At 45.3% G+C, this 14,925-nt stretch overlaps 1 protein-coding gene across 5 annotated transcripts in view; it reads right to left on the reverse strand.

The window, feature by feature from the left end:
- Window positions 1–2,877: 2,877 nt before the first annotated feature.
- RUBCNL (rubicon like autophagy enhancer) overlaps window positions 2,878–14,925 on the reverse strand; it is a 47,440-nt gene continuing 35,392 nt past the window's right edge. For 2 of the 5 annotated variants that reach the window (XM_082435383.1, XM_082435382.1), the window contains exons 10-14: window positions 10,941–11,179; window positions 9,804–9,865; window positions 7,452–7,605; window positions 6,389–6,479; window positions 2,891–5,450 (exon numbers count right to left, since the gene is read on the reverse strand). In XM_082435383.1, the coding sequence (XP_082291509.1) occupies window positions 5,329–5,450; window positions 6,389–6,479; window positions 7,452–7,605; window positions 9,804–9,865; window positions 10,941–11,179 (668 nt within the window). In that variant the 3' untranslated portion in view covers window positions 2,891–5,328. Of the gene's footprint in view, window positions 5,451–6,388; window positions 6,480–7,451; window positions 7,606–9,803; window positions 9,866–10,940; window positions 11,180–14,925 lie in introns of all 5 variants that reach the window. The other 3 variants (XM_082435386.1, XM_082435384.1, XM_082435385.1) reach the window with 3 other exon arrangements.

A 14,925-nucleotide genomic window follows, 5' to 3' on the forward strand; every position in this document is an offset into this window, starting at 1 on the left:
CCAAAGAATGCTCAGGCCACAGATCTTTGCATGTCTTTCTGCTCTTTGTTATTTAAGGCTCAGAATCAACGTCATTTCCCCAGAGAGAATTTCTCTGGCCATTTATTTTTAGAATAGAAAACCTCAGTCTCTACCACATAATAGATGCACAGTAAGTATTTATTTTCTCCCTTTTTCCAGACATCCCAGGCTCTGGTGCTGTTAACACAGACAAAGCTGGGGGTGAAAGGATTATCGTTTGAAGTCCTTACCTGCCCCCAGCTCTGAAGTTGGTACAAAACTGGGAGAACACAATAACCTGTTAGCCTAAGTTAGTATAGCTGGGAAGGCTGAGGGGATAGTCATAAGAAGGTGAGTTTGGCTTGTGTCAATGTGAGGCTGAGGTCCTCAGAACAGGGAGGTCTAGTTGGAGCACCAGAGGACCTCGTTAAAGGAACTGGACTAAACTAAGGGAAGGCCGAGGTCCACAGCCATCCTCCCCCTACACACCTGCCTGTTCTCCCTTACAGTTACCCACACCCTGGGTCCCCCACTGCTACCACCAATCCACATTTATAAAAACAAACACCTCCAGATTAGGTCTCTCCTCTCAGGCTGAACATCAGAGAGGGGTCTTGGGGCAGAGAGAAATGAGAGAGTGGAAGGAAAGAGGATATTTCAAGGCCAGACCGGAAGTAATGGGTATCACCTCCACTTGAATTTCACAGGTCCCTCTTTTGCTACATTGGCTGAGCCAGATGCATGGGGCTAGGACCATGTGCCCAGGAAGAGAGGAGCAATATTGGCGGACGTGCTGCAAGCTGTAAACACATCTTTCTTCCTGGTTTTTTGGTTTTTTTAATTATTTATTTATTTATTTTTGGCTGTGTTGGGTCTTCGTTTCTGTGCGAGAGCTTTCTCCAGTTGCGGCGAGCGGGGGCCACTCTTCATCGCGGTGCGCGGGCCTCTCACTATCGCGGCCTCTCTCGTTGCAGAGCACAGGCTCCAGACGCGCAGGCTCAGTGGTTGTGGCTCACGGGCCCAGTTGCTCCGCGGCATGTGGGATCTTCCCAGACCAGGGCTCGAACCCGTGTCCCCTGCATTGGCAGGCAGATTCTCAACCACTGCGCCACCAGGGAAGCCCCTCCCTGGTTTTTCTCATAGGCTCACGGTTCATGGGAACCACTGTCCATTAACTCGATGTAATAAAGGTTGCCCACCAGCTACTAATAAGCCATCTTCTGTTCAATATTAATAGAGAAGCTGTCCCCAGAGGCCTCCCGCCTTCAGTGGGAAGGCACGGTGCTCTTGTTTGCCACTTGTGGGGTCCATAATGAGAAGAGTTCAGGGCAAGGAGTTCAGATCCAGGTAACTAGAGTCTGGAGTCTAGCCCTTTCCCAAAGGTACCTTTATGTGCCTGGCGAAAGCACCCCCCTCAACAAATGGCCTATGGAATAGCTTCGTTAATTTGTCTTTAATGCTGCAACTTGTTTAAAGTGAATGGGACCGAGGGCAAGAACGACAGAGTGGGGATAGGGCGGTGGCAGAAGGGGACACTTCCCAAATGAGCAAGTAGAAGCCTCTCTGCCTCTGCCTGGGTGTGGCAGGAGGGCTCCGTCGGTGGAAGGCTGCTTTGCAGGCTCACGGCTCTGGACGCCAGGACTGGTGACCTAACGCATCCCGGCGGCCTCCCTGCAGCCGCCTTCCTCTTCTCGCTGAAAGGAACAGTGTAGACACGTCAGCGAGGAGTTGGGAACCTCAGTCCCTGCCACCACAGCTCAGCTGGTTTCACACCAACCAGATAACACATACGGGAAGCCTCCGTCACGAGACTTCTCAAGGTCATTTCCAAAGGGGGATGTGGGAGAGAATCTCACTGTCTCATTGTCAACATCCTTTATAAGGTGCTTCCCCAAAACAAACATTTAAGGATCTCTGTCTTTAAATAATTCCCCAACTGGTTTGGAAAGAGGAATCAGAGTTCTCTCTTTCACTTCACCAGAAACTAAAATAGTGCTTTCATGAGTGATGTCACAGATGGCAGACTGCAAACACAACTGGAAAACCTCAGCCTTAAACCGAGAAAACACGCTTCTCCGCTTCCTCACACACGTAGGGCCAGCTCTCCTGGCCAAGAGGACTAAGGATCTGAGAGATTAACCCCAGAGTTGAGGCAAATTCTGTGCTTCTCTCTGCACTTTGTCAGGCCCCTGCCTGCACCTCGAGGCACCTCTCCTCCCAGGGCTGCTCCTGACCTTCATCCTGCCGCGTGCTTGCCTCCATGCTCCTGCCTCTGCTGGGTGCTTCATTTTCATGTCAAATCCTCATATCCACTACCTTTCGTTATTATCCCCCAGTTTTCAAACAGAAGCTCAGGTGCTGATAATTTAAGTAGCGTGGTCAAAGTCACACAGGTAGGAAGTGGCAGATCTGGGATTCGGTCCATAGTTCTGGCCAAAGATTCTTACCCAAGTCATCACACCAGAACGACTTGGGGATGGCTCAGCCTCCTCGCCCCATGTCCCCTGGGATAACTCCCTACTTGCAGCTGAGAATCACAACCGTAAAGGACATGTTATTGGGATTTTCCAAGTAAAGAGTATAAAGGCAGAAAATCGATCCCTGAGATCCTGGGACTGAACCTCAGTGCCTCACGGTGGGCGATAGTCTGATGAGAAACATTAGGTCTTCATCTACCTTCCAGCAGCCATGGGAAAACCAGGCAAGGAGTAAATCCCATTAAAGAGCAATATATGGGGCTTCCCTGGTGGCGCAGTGGTTGAGAATCTGCCTGCCAATGCAGGGGACACGGATTCGAGCCCTGGTCTGGGAAGATCCCACATGCCGCGGAGCAACTAGGCCCGTGAGCCACAACTACTGAGCCTGCGCGACTGGAACCTGTGCTCCGCAACAAGAGAGGCCGCAGTAGTGAGAGGCCCGTGCACCGCGATGAAGAGTGGCCCCCGCTTGCCACAACTAGAGAAAGCCCTCGCACAGAAACAAAGACCCAACACAGCCAAAAATAAATAAATAAATAAATAAAAATTTATAAAAAAATTAAAAAAAAAAAAAGAGCAATATATGTGACAACTAATTTCGTCCCTCCGGGGTGGGCTGAGGCCACTTCTCTGTTCCAACAGGTACCTTACTGGGAAGGAGCCTCTGTTACCAGGGCAGGGAGGAACCACAGCCCAGTCAAAGCTGTAGACTGGTTATTTAAATGGCCTCATTCTTCCTCAAAATAAAAACCCAAAAGCATCACTTCCTGGTAGCTCCTGTGCACTCTTCCTCAACATCAAAAATGTGTCTCACACCCATACGCACATGCACACACACACACACACACCCACTCACCAGTGCCTTACAGACCTGGCAGCCTGAACACAAAGCCCTTCAAGCAATGCATAAGCCACAGCAACTCCCTCAAATCAACGCAAGGGAAGAATGTGAGAAAGTACTCAGCCAATGCCACCAACTGAGGTTTGACCAGCACTTAGAAGTTAAAGTGTTTTTTTTGTATAACCTAAAAAAGGTACCACGGAAGAAGTGGGGGGTGGGAACATGGTCTTTGGAGGCAGGCAGCATGCATAACTTGTGGGAACCTAGGTAAGTTACTTCTCTTCTCTAAGCCTCAGTGCCCTTACCTATAAAATGGAGATATTGACATGAACCTCGTAGGACTGTTATAAGGAATATCAACATGCCCCTCGGATCCTAGATTCCTAAGACAGAATATAAGCTATGGGTAAAAATGAAAGTGTCTTAAATTTCATCTCATTTATCTTATCCTATGTGCTTGAATTTCTATTTAAAAGAGACCTAGCATGGACTTCCCCGGTACCCAGTGGTTAAGACTCACCGCTCCCAATGCAGGGGGGCCGGCTTTGATCCCTGGTCAGGGAACTAGATCCCGCATACATGCCACAACTAAGAGTTCGCATGCCACAACTAAGAGCCCGCATGCCACAACTAAAGATCCCACACGTGGCAACAAAGATCCCGCGTGCTGCAACTAAGACCCAGCACAGTCAAATTAATTAATTAATTAATTAAAACACACTGAGATTTTTTTTTAAACTTAAAAAAATAAAAAATAAAAGAGACCTAGCTTAAATAATGAATGGGGGCACAGCTCCAGCAGAGGCATCTGGGACGGGAAAACAATTGATAGGATGAGAAGACACCAGATTTACAGTAGACACTCATTTCTTGCAAGTACTCAATATCATCCCACTGAATGAAACACACACACATACACACACACACACACACATGACTGGATGGGGTGAGGGAACGACCTGTCCCACTTTATTGCTTGCCTGTGCTGTTTGACAAGTTCATTCTGAGTAGGTTTACTTAGGGCGTGAGAATCCTGGGGACATGACACCACGTTCCAGACTAAAGATGTGCCGAGAAGGGACCCAGCCCCAGGGCCCTTTCTCAAGCAGGAGAAAGTATATAGGAGGTGGAAGAAAAGCATGTAAATATAAGAAATATTAGGAAAAAGAAATTCATAAAGGTTTAGTGATTCACTTAACCTTGTTAATGGAATGTCTATGATTTTAAAGTTATTACTAGAATCACATTGTTCATTAACAGCATTTCCCCACAGCGTATTTAAGTCTTCAAATATCTTATGGTCAATTTTATACCTATGAGACAAAACCCTGAAGGCCAGGGATAAAGTTCTACCCACCCATGCGTCCCTTGACTTCGTGGAACAGAGGTGACAAGTACAGGTTGTGCCACCTGGAAGAGCGCCATCTAGAGGCAACTACTTCAAACGGCACCTGCATGCCCGCTAAGCATCTCAAACTCATCTTGACACAGATGTAACCGCAGAAGTAATACGTACCCTCTGTACAAACCCTGGAATAAGTAAATCTGTAAGACTGATACAATTACAAAATGGAATTTAAGTTGGAAAAAAAAGCCTGAGCAAACAGATTTTTGGTTGCCTTTTTGTTCCTTGAAAGTACCAATCCCTTTCACAAAACAAGCTTTACGGGAAGAAGAACTGAGTAATTTGTCTTGTCAGTTACAATTCATAAAAAATAGGCTCCACCGTTAGCTAAATACAACTATTCAAATACAATGTAAGAAGTATCAAAAGAAAAAAAACCTTAAAAAACCAGTAGCAGCAAAAACATTGAACATTTGTAAACAACATCACCAGTAACAACCTTACGCTTAATAACAAAGAATCTGCATTCTTGTAAAATATTAAATATATATAATAAAGAGAATATTGGCCATCTTTTTTCTTAATAGACAATAGTCAATAATAAAACAGTCTTATCAATAGGAGACGTGATCATAACAAGTGTTTCACAGTCTTTCTCACGATAGTCAAGGGCACGACGTCGCCACAGAAGGCAAACTTTCCAAAAGTCTTCTCCTTGCTGTGATCCTCGCACACCGGGGGCACTCGGAGGGCCGGAAGCACTGCTTGTGAAAGCAAGCCCTGCATGCTGCAAGCAAGGAGGACAACCGTCAGCAAACAGGTAGCTGGTTTTCTCAAATATGTACAGACGCTCATCCCCATCCCGGGGAGAGAGGGGACCTGAACCCAGAAACCAGAGTCTTCCAAAGAGAAATCAGGCAGGTTGAAACTCAGAGGGACTAATAAAGTCCCCAGTAGGTCATGAGGGCCAGTAGAACATGAGGCTCAGAGAGCTTGATGTAGTGGAAGCTGCAGTGTGTCCCAGATCCGTCCAAAGACCACCCCCCAGGCTGCTAAGAGTGTCAGTGGCTGATGGCTCAGGAGGAGACATCCCTTCTCTGGAAATGGCCCTGACTAAAGAGAGCTGGCTTGATCAAGGTCATGCCCCCTTGCTGGCCCCAGCCCGCATCTAGTGACTGGTCAATATGAGGTTTAAAGGCCTGGCTGGCTCTCTGTCTCCAGTTTGGGAAAATGCCGTAAAACCATCCCAGCTCCCCCTGAGATGCACTGAGTCTTCATGGCACCCCCACCACAGTTCAACTTCTCCCTCTGCCCAACCCTGCTGCCTTCATACTCTCGCAGGTGTTGAACCTGAGAAGTGCCCTGGTGAACTTGGGATTGACTGGGATTCAATTACAAAACAGGGGCAGCTGTAACTTGCCCTGATGTGGAAGAATTGGGGGGACAGGCCAAACAGGGACCACCGCCTCTCTCCAAACCCTGTTCCATAAGACATCATCCGTTATCTCTGCCCCACTCAAATACTCCTCCCTATGCACCCAAAACTTTACCGGCTCCAATTCAACATAGAAGCACACACCAGCATTATTATACTTTAAAGAAATAACACAGTGCTTTAGTTATTAAGCTGTTTTAAGTTAATTTTGTGCTTAAGTCATCAAACTTAACTTTGCGCTTAAGTTATTAAGCTACTATAAAGCTTAAGGTATTATCGCATTATGATACCTGAACATCTTCTACACGTTGCGGTCTGAAATGGGAAGATGACAGCTGTACTCCGGCAAAATTCACAAATGAAGCCCTTTCCTTGACACAGCTGTAAGAATAGGAGTCAAAAAGTGAGAGTCCTCATTGGTAATGTTTCTCCTGATGCAGAAGCTGAGTTACAACTTTCACAGAACTTTATAAACACCAGTTTTTCCCTCAGGTATTGAAATCTTTTATTCTAGCATCCCCCAGGTTGACTGTGGAAGTAACAAGTTTCTGCATTTAAAACGTTTATATAAATTCGTGAATTGCAATTTTCATAGAAGTCAAATGAAACATTCTGCATGGGACAAAAGATATGCCTAAGCAACATATCATATTTGCACAAGGCCACTGAATGTCATGGATATACATAACAATTAAAAAGCTTGTCTAAGGCAGATGATGTAAAGATTTCAGTTTGGTATTCTATAAGCCAAGACTGTAAATTACTCTTAACTATACAAGAGTTCTAATGAGACAGAGTTCTGTAAACACCAATTTTTAAATGTCTATGATTCTAGCCTCTAGAAGGAACGGGATGCTATATCCTGCCACAATGGAAGAATCAGAACAATAAATGTGCATTTGTTTTGTCTGGAGAAATTGCACATCAGGGCAGTTTGAGGCACCAGAGAATGATCACGATTTTAAACATGTGTTCTTAAAGGATCTCATTTTGTTTCTGATAGCTCCCCTGTAATTCGTCAGTCTGTGAAGACACAGAGCTCCTGATCCACTGGATCCTGAGTCTACACGGCTGCACTTGGCACGTCAGGGCAGATGGGAGTCGAGGGAGGTCCCACGCAGCGCTGGGCGCCCAGACTACCAGTCGCTTGGCCCAGGCTTGCGTCCCAGTAGGATGCTCTTGGTCTGGTACTTAACAGCTCTGAACCTCATTTTTCTTATCTGCAAATAGTGTTGCTGGCACTTTCCTCAGAGTTTGTGAGGGTTAAACGAGGCAAGTGCAGAACACCCTGCCCAGGCCTGGCCACAGAAGGGACAGTTCAGGGATGCACGCACCAGGGCAGACAAACCTCACCTCACAGCTGGCCACGTGCGCGAGGGAAACTTTCAGAATGTCCTTGAGCAAGGGCGCCAGCAGCCCTTTCTTGACCCGGACCAGGTCCTCCAGGGAGAACAGGTGAAGCTCATCAGTCAAGTGTCCTGGCACCTGTTCAAACTCCTTTAATGTGCTGCCGGAAAGGAAACCAAGGGGAAATCAAACCCCACCCCCGACACAGGCCAGGGCAGAAACAGGGGTGTGTTTTTTCCTGGCACTCACACTGAATATTTTGAACTCAACTTTTTAAAAAATAGCCCCAGGAACAAGTTAACTTTACTCCCCGCTTTACATTTTGCAAATCTGCTCGGAAGCCAGGAAGTTAAAATTCCATAAACGCCAAATTTCAAAAAGCTGAACAAGAAAAGTGTCTCTGGCAGCCTGCCCATGTGCACGTTGAGCAAAAGAAAACTGAAATTTTGTGTTTCCAGTCCTGAAAACGTGTACTGAGATAAAAATTACCACTTGATTCATTTCCACTAAATTTCAAGTCCATCAGCATCACTGAGTGATGCCTCAGGAGAGTTACTATGACTCCCAAACCACTGGTCCAGCGCTGAGATTAAGATTCAGGCATCCAACTGCAGGCTGGTCAAAGGCACTTGGATGTCCCAAGGGCATTCAAAACTGAACATAATCTTCTCTGAGCCCTCCTGATCTGCTCTGGAACACCCTAAATCTGTTAGCAGCACTGCATTCCCAAGCCAGCCACTGCCTACACTGGACTTGACATTCTAGGGATGCCAGACCATGTTTAATTCTCTGCCCAGCCCAGGGTCCTCGCTCACACTACTTCGTCGGCCAAAGGATCCCTGACCCCTCATCTTCGCTCTGAATTGCTCTTCAAGCTCAGGCTTTGTCTCCAGAAAGCCTTGTCTGCTCGCTTCCCCACCTCGCCCCATATGAACTACATGCTGCCCGCCCCCAGCACTCTCAGGGCACGTGCACAGTGACGGACACACATTCTGGCACAAATGTCTCTGTGCCGACTTTCTCCCCAGACTCTCCCTTAACATGTGTACTGTTGCTTGTTTATCTGAAGCACAGAGTGGATATTCAAGAAATTTTCGTAGATGGTAAGATTGTGAATGTTGTTACATGTTACAGAGAAAATTGAGGTCCTGAGAAGAAATGAACCTCTCACCCCAATGCCATGAGGTGGAGCTCAAGGACAAACCACTACAGAAAACAAGTTCCTCCAGGAGAAATGTAATTCAAAAGCAATGCAGCGTCATCAAATAAAGATCAGAAACGGAAAGCAGCTTTAAAACAGAACAACAATTTTTTAAAACCTATGATCCCAACTATTATAACAAATAATCTTAACTCCTTGAGTAACCTACTCTTCCTCCACTTAAAAATATCTCTGCTAAATGAATTCATGACTGTGCCTTTATGGCCATGGTCTTCAGAAGTTCATCCTCAGGCCATACCTATGGATGTGGTCAGAGATTCAGCTAAAGCTTAGTGCTTTTTTTTTTTTTTAATAACAAAAGATATTTAAAATGTATGAGGCGTTCAGTAATAGGACAATACTTAATACCACATCATAGTACAGACTGTTACACAGCCAGTAAAAGTTGACATGCCTCTCTATCAGTATAGCAACACTAGTCACAATAAGCAAAAGAAAGCAACCCAAGAAGGATGGATGGATCCACAAAAGGTGGAATATACACACAATGCAATGTCATTCAGCCTTACAAAGGAAGGAAATCCTGACACAGGCCACAGCGTGGGGTGACGCTTAAAGACATGATACTACATGAAATAAGCCAGTCACAAAACGACAAATACTGTTTGATTCCACTCATATGAGGTACTTGGAATAGTCAAAATCATAGAGACAGAAAAGAGAAGGGTGGTTCCCACAGGCTGGGGGAATGGAGGCTGGGGAGATGGTGTTGAATGGGTACAGAGTTTCAGTTTTACAAGATGAAAAGAGTTCTGTGGATGGATGGTGGTGATGGTTGGCCAGCAATGTGAACGTACTTAACCCCTTAACTGGACACTTACAAAGGGTTAGGATGGTACATTTTATGTTATGTGTATTTTATCACAATTTAAAATAGTGATAAGAATAATAATAGCCCACTGGCTAGAGTTGTTTCCTTATACTGGTCCATTCTTCTTAACATGTTAAATTCCCTGCTAGTGAGTTAGAAGGCTTAGCAACATTCAAGAGGGGGTCCGCATCCCCAAGGAGAGTCACAAGGTGACGGCTATGTACTGGAGGAGCTGGGCCTGGAGGCACAAAGCATCAGCAAGTGCGTGGGGTTATCAGACCTCCCATTCACAGGCCCGCCCGCCAGTCCCAGCCAGCGGTAGCACCTTTCAGCAAACCTGCAGGTCTTCAACAGCTTCCCGATATGAAATAGCTGCTCCTGGATTTCCTGATGTGAGGAACCAAACAGGGGGAAAAGTAAATGTGATAAAAGAACACTGGAGGATAGATGTATACGTATAGCTGATTCACTTTGTGATACAGCAGAAACTAACACACCATTGTAAAGCAATGATACTCCAATAAAGATGTTAAAAAAAAATAACACTGGAAATGTGTAAGTCAAAATTAAATGTCATTTCTAATCTTGAAATGCTACAACGCTAGAAAATAAGCCTTTGAAATACACAGTCTTTATAGCAGGGGTTCATTACTGAGTCCAGAGATCTACAGAGGGTCCAGGAGGGACCCAGGTCTTGGGGAACCTGAAGCTTATACAATGTTGGGGGCCTTCTTTAAGAAAAACACCAAACTATGTACAAAAGGAGGAGGTCCTGTGATTTAAGACACCATGAATGAACCTGGAGGACATTATGCTAAGTGAGATAAGCCAGACACAGAAAGACGAAGACTGCATGATCTCACTTATATGTGGAATCTAAAAAAGTCAAGTACATAAAAGCAGAGACTAGAAGGGTGGTTCCTAGGGGGGAAGAAGTGAGGGAAATGGAGAGATGTTGGTCCAGGGTACAGAGTTGCAGTTATGTAGGAAAAGTCTAGAGACCTCATGTACAGCATGATGACTACCGTTCACGAGACTATATTAAATACTGGAAATCTGCGGAGAGAGTAAATTTCAGGTGTTCTTACCACACACACCCAACAGGTAACTGTGTGGGGGGATGGATAGGTTAATTAGCTTGACTAGCAATCACTTCACCATGTATACGTATACCAAATCGTCGTGTTGTACACCTTAAACACGTACAATTTTTATTCAAAAGATAATAAAATTCAAAAGCTAGGTATAAATGAAAACTACGCATAAATGTGAAATTCGGTTTGGGACCACGGAAAGAGCCCAAGCAGGCGAGGGTCTCTGAAGCATAAGCTCCATCCGCTGGATGGTAAATCTGCCCCTTAGAGGGTCTGTCTGGATGCCCTGAACTGGGGGAGATGTCCATTTACAGCCACAGGACCCTTTCAGCCGCTGGACTCCCTTCCCCGGAAAGGCAGCTACTCACCCTCACTCTGTCCAGCTCCTTGGCCTTCGTATACAGGCCATGGCCGACGTGCAGCAAATTGAAGATGGGCTGGTGCCATATGCTGTCCAACAGCCGTTTGGAGAAATTGCTGACATAGTACCTCCTGAAGTCCCACATCCTGAGGATACGGGCAGGGATGCACGACTCTGCGTACGAGTGGCAGCAGTCACAGAAGTACTTGCCCAGGTATTCGCAGTACCGGAGCCGCTTCACAAACTCTGCGGGACACACAGGAGGATAAGCGCTGATCACGTGACGCTGGAAACCCACCCTTGCCTGTCCCCCACCTCCAAGTCCCACCCAAGGGCAAGACTCAGATCGCTGTTTTCACGACGCTGAAGCCGCGCTGGGGAAGCTCTGGAGGCCTTGAGTCATGGCCGTTCATGAGCTTTGCTTTCGTGTAACAGATGTTGGGAAATAGAACCCTCCCAAAACACTCTTGGATTTGGAAGATGGGCCTTTTAAACTGACGTGTGGCCAAACGAATATGTGATTCAGGGTCTGGGGATTTGGTGGGAGTCCAGACTCAACCCCTTATTGGCAGGAAGACTCTTACAAGCCCGAATCTCTTCAGGCTAACTGTCCTGAAGCCACAAAAACAACTCAGAACTGGATTCCGTGATATCACACGTATGAAAGATGCTTTGGAAATGATAACGCACTCTATGTAGACTGTTAGGAAGTAGTACCCCAAAGAGTTCCTGAATAAATCAGCGAGGAAAAAAATAAAAACATGCACAAAGGCTGGGAACACATAGGAAGAGGAAACACAACCAGTAAAGATGTAAAAAACACTCAGTCTCAGTAACAAAGACATGCATATAAAATGAGTGAAATACTTGGCTTTGCCTCAGACTGTCGCACATTTAAGAGATCCAGAGCTGGTGAAGTGTAGAGTGGTGGGCACTCACTCACAGGGTTGACAGGAGAGGCTATCTTTGAGGACATTTCCGTGATACAGTTCAATTCTTAAACGTGAGGCAGTAATCTTAATTCTGCAGCATTAGACAGAAATGCTAACTTGCACGTGTGGCAACAGAGAAAAGTGTTCATTACAGCACATTTATAATAGATGGGGGGGGGGCGATCTAAATATCCATTAAGAAGCCACTGGTTGAATAAGCATGACGCACTCAACAGTGAGATGCCCGAGGGCCTATGAAATACAGGGAAGAGTGTGGGCAGTGGACGTCCAGGTATAGGTGTGTATAATGTGATCTGTATTTTGTTTTTAAAAATAACCACACACAGTCCAAAAAAGTGCCCACCAAAAAGCCATCACTGAATACTTCTAGAGAGTGGGGGAAAGAAAGGAGTTTTGCTCTTTGCACTTTTTAATTTGCTAAAGTGAACATGCATTGCTTTTGGAAATATTGTTAATAAAACATATTGACAAACAAAAGGTATAGAAATTAATGCAACCAATACCTGGTGCCCACCACCCGGTTTAAGAAAGAAAGTGGCAGTTCAGTTCAGCCTCCTATGTGCTCCTCCCTCACGCCTAGGGTCTAAGACGAGCCGAGGCTGACATTTGTCATTCATGAAGGAAGCTGATTTTCTCCTTAAGGCACATCACAGCCTTCCTGTGCTTAGGAACACTGGACAGCACTTCAGCACTATGCTTGGGGGCCATTTTAAACAGCTGAAACCACCCCAAAATGCAAAAATGTAAAAACACATGGCACTAAATAAACTGTGAAAAGGACCTGTTTACAGCATGAGAGCTGAAACCGAAGGCAGAGCTGCCTTGTTCAATTTCAGCTGGGAGCAAGTGCATCGGGCAACTCACATTTCAGGCGATAAATTTTTCGGTGCTTTGCACATACGTGTGAATGCCTGTGAAAACACCGTGAGTACTGATTTTGGAGTCACAAGTAAATTTTAGCGAGTAGGCAAATTTGCAAATACGGAATTCATGAATGATGAGGGTCAACAGTAAGTACATAGGTACATACGCTATTGTCAAACTCTAAATTAACATATGACGCTTCTCTAGGGTTGACAAATTATTTGTGAAGAACTTATTAAGTGCTTAATGATTTATGTCTGAGCTCTCAAATTTGAAACTTTGAAAAGTCTATTGTACTCTGTCTATTTCCCAGAGATCTATTAAGATCTCTGATATGAAGAATAATGAGTATTATTTTGCGTATGATAGGGCCTCAACACGTTTTATATTAAACGGGAAAAACACACGGATATCCTGGCCTCTGAACTCTATTTTTCTGATCGAACTTAGCAAGATGTGAAGACAGAGGGGGACAGAAGGGGCCAATGCATTTTCCTGTTAGAATGCATCTTTCCCTAACATCTAAAATCCTAATGTTTCAACATCCCGCCACTCATTCACCAAATTTCATTGAATACATACTAAGCATTATACTATCAATACAGAATGAATTACATCCATCTCTTTTGGTTTCCTCAGTCCTTGAACTAAAACAGAACAAAACAAAGCACCCTAAACCGGCGGTTCTCGACCAGGAGTGATTTTCCCCCTAAGGGACATTTAGAAATGTCTAGAGACAATTTTGGTTGTCACAACTGGGAAGCTGCTAGAGGCATCTAGTGATGCCGCCCAACTTCCTACAACTCACGGGGTAGTCTCCCCCGTACCCCTCCCAGCAATGCACAGCATAGTCTCTTCCACCCCATCCCCCACACATAACAAAGTCAACAGCACTGAGGTTGAGAAACTCTGCTCTGAACCACAGCTGTTCTCATCTCAGGAAAAGTCAGTGTCATAGAAAAAAAATAAGAGGGAAAAATTCTAGAACAGCGCTGTCCAACAGAGCTTTCTGTGGGGACAGAAAGGTTCTTGATCTGTGCTGTCCGATACAGTCACTACTGGCCAGAGGTAGCTGCTGGGCACTTGAAATGTGACCCGTGTGCTGGAGGAACTGGATTTTTTCATTTTAATTAATTTTAATTTTCAGTAGCCACAGGGGCTGGTGGCTACCACACTGGACAGTGCAGTCCTAGAATAAAGCTGACTAAAGAGAAATAATGACAAAATGCAATGTATGAAACTTGGTTGGAAACTGGGTGGACAAATTAGCTATAAACGTCAGCTTGAGGACCGCGAATGAATCTGGACTAGTATTAGACAATATTAGAGAATCATTATGAATTTTCTTTGGTGGGATAACTGTTCATCATCCTTGTTTTTAGGACCTGCTAAAGGGTAGAATACCATCCTTTCTGCTGCTTACGTTTCAAATGATTCCGTTTGTGTGAGATTGGAGGAGAGTAAGAAGACACGACAACTAAATTCAATGTGGAATTCTGGATTGGACCCTGGAACGGATAGCGGTCATTAGTGAAACCCAAATAAACCCTGTAGGTTAGTTACTAGGATTGTATCAATGCTAATGTATCAGTTTTAATAACTATACTATGATTATTACAAGGTGAAGGGTGGGTGAAGGGTATATGGGATGTGCTTGTACTATTTTTGCAACTCCTCTGTAGGTCTAAAAATATCTCGAAGTGAAAAGTTAAAATTATCCTAAGAACTATAGGAAGTTCACGGGAAAAGTCCAAAATGATTTCCACGGTTGTTAACGCTCCGGCCCTCTGTGCCCTGCCTACCTCTGCAGCATGTTGTCTGCTCTTGTTCCTACTCTCCAGTCATACAGGACTTCTTTGCAGTAGCCTTGGGCCCTTTACATATGGTGACCCCCCCCCAACCCGTACACACACACACACACACACACACACACACACACACACACACACACACTCTCTCTCTCTCTCTCTCTCTCTCTTTTGGGGACAATCACTTCCTTATGAAACCTTTCACCCCCAGCCCCCTGAGCCCAGATTAAGTTCCCTGGCTGTAAATCTCATAGCACTCTTGCCTTTCTCTTTCGTCGCAGGCATCACCCTGTTATTTACTTGGCTGATGACTTCCTGTCAGCAAGCCCCATGAGGGGAGGACCATGCTATTATCAGTGGTGCAGGC

Source organism: Balaenoptera physalus (assembly GCF_965194825.1).
Source record: "Balaenoptera physalus genome assembly, chromosome: 18".
NCBI lineage: Eukaryota > Metazoa > Chordata > Mammalia > Artiodactyla > Balaenopteridae > Balaenoptera > Balaenoptera physalus.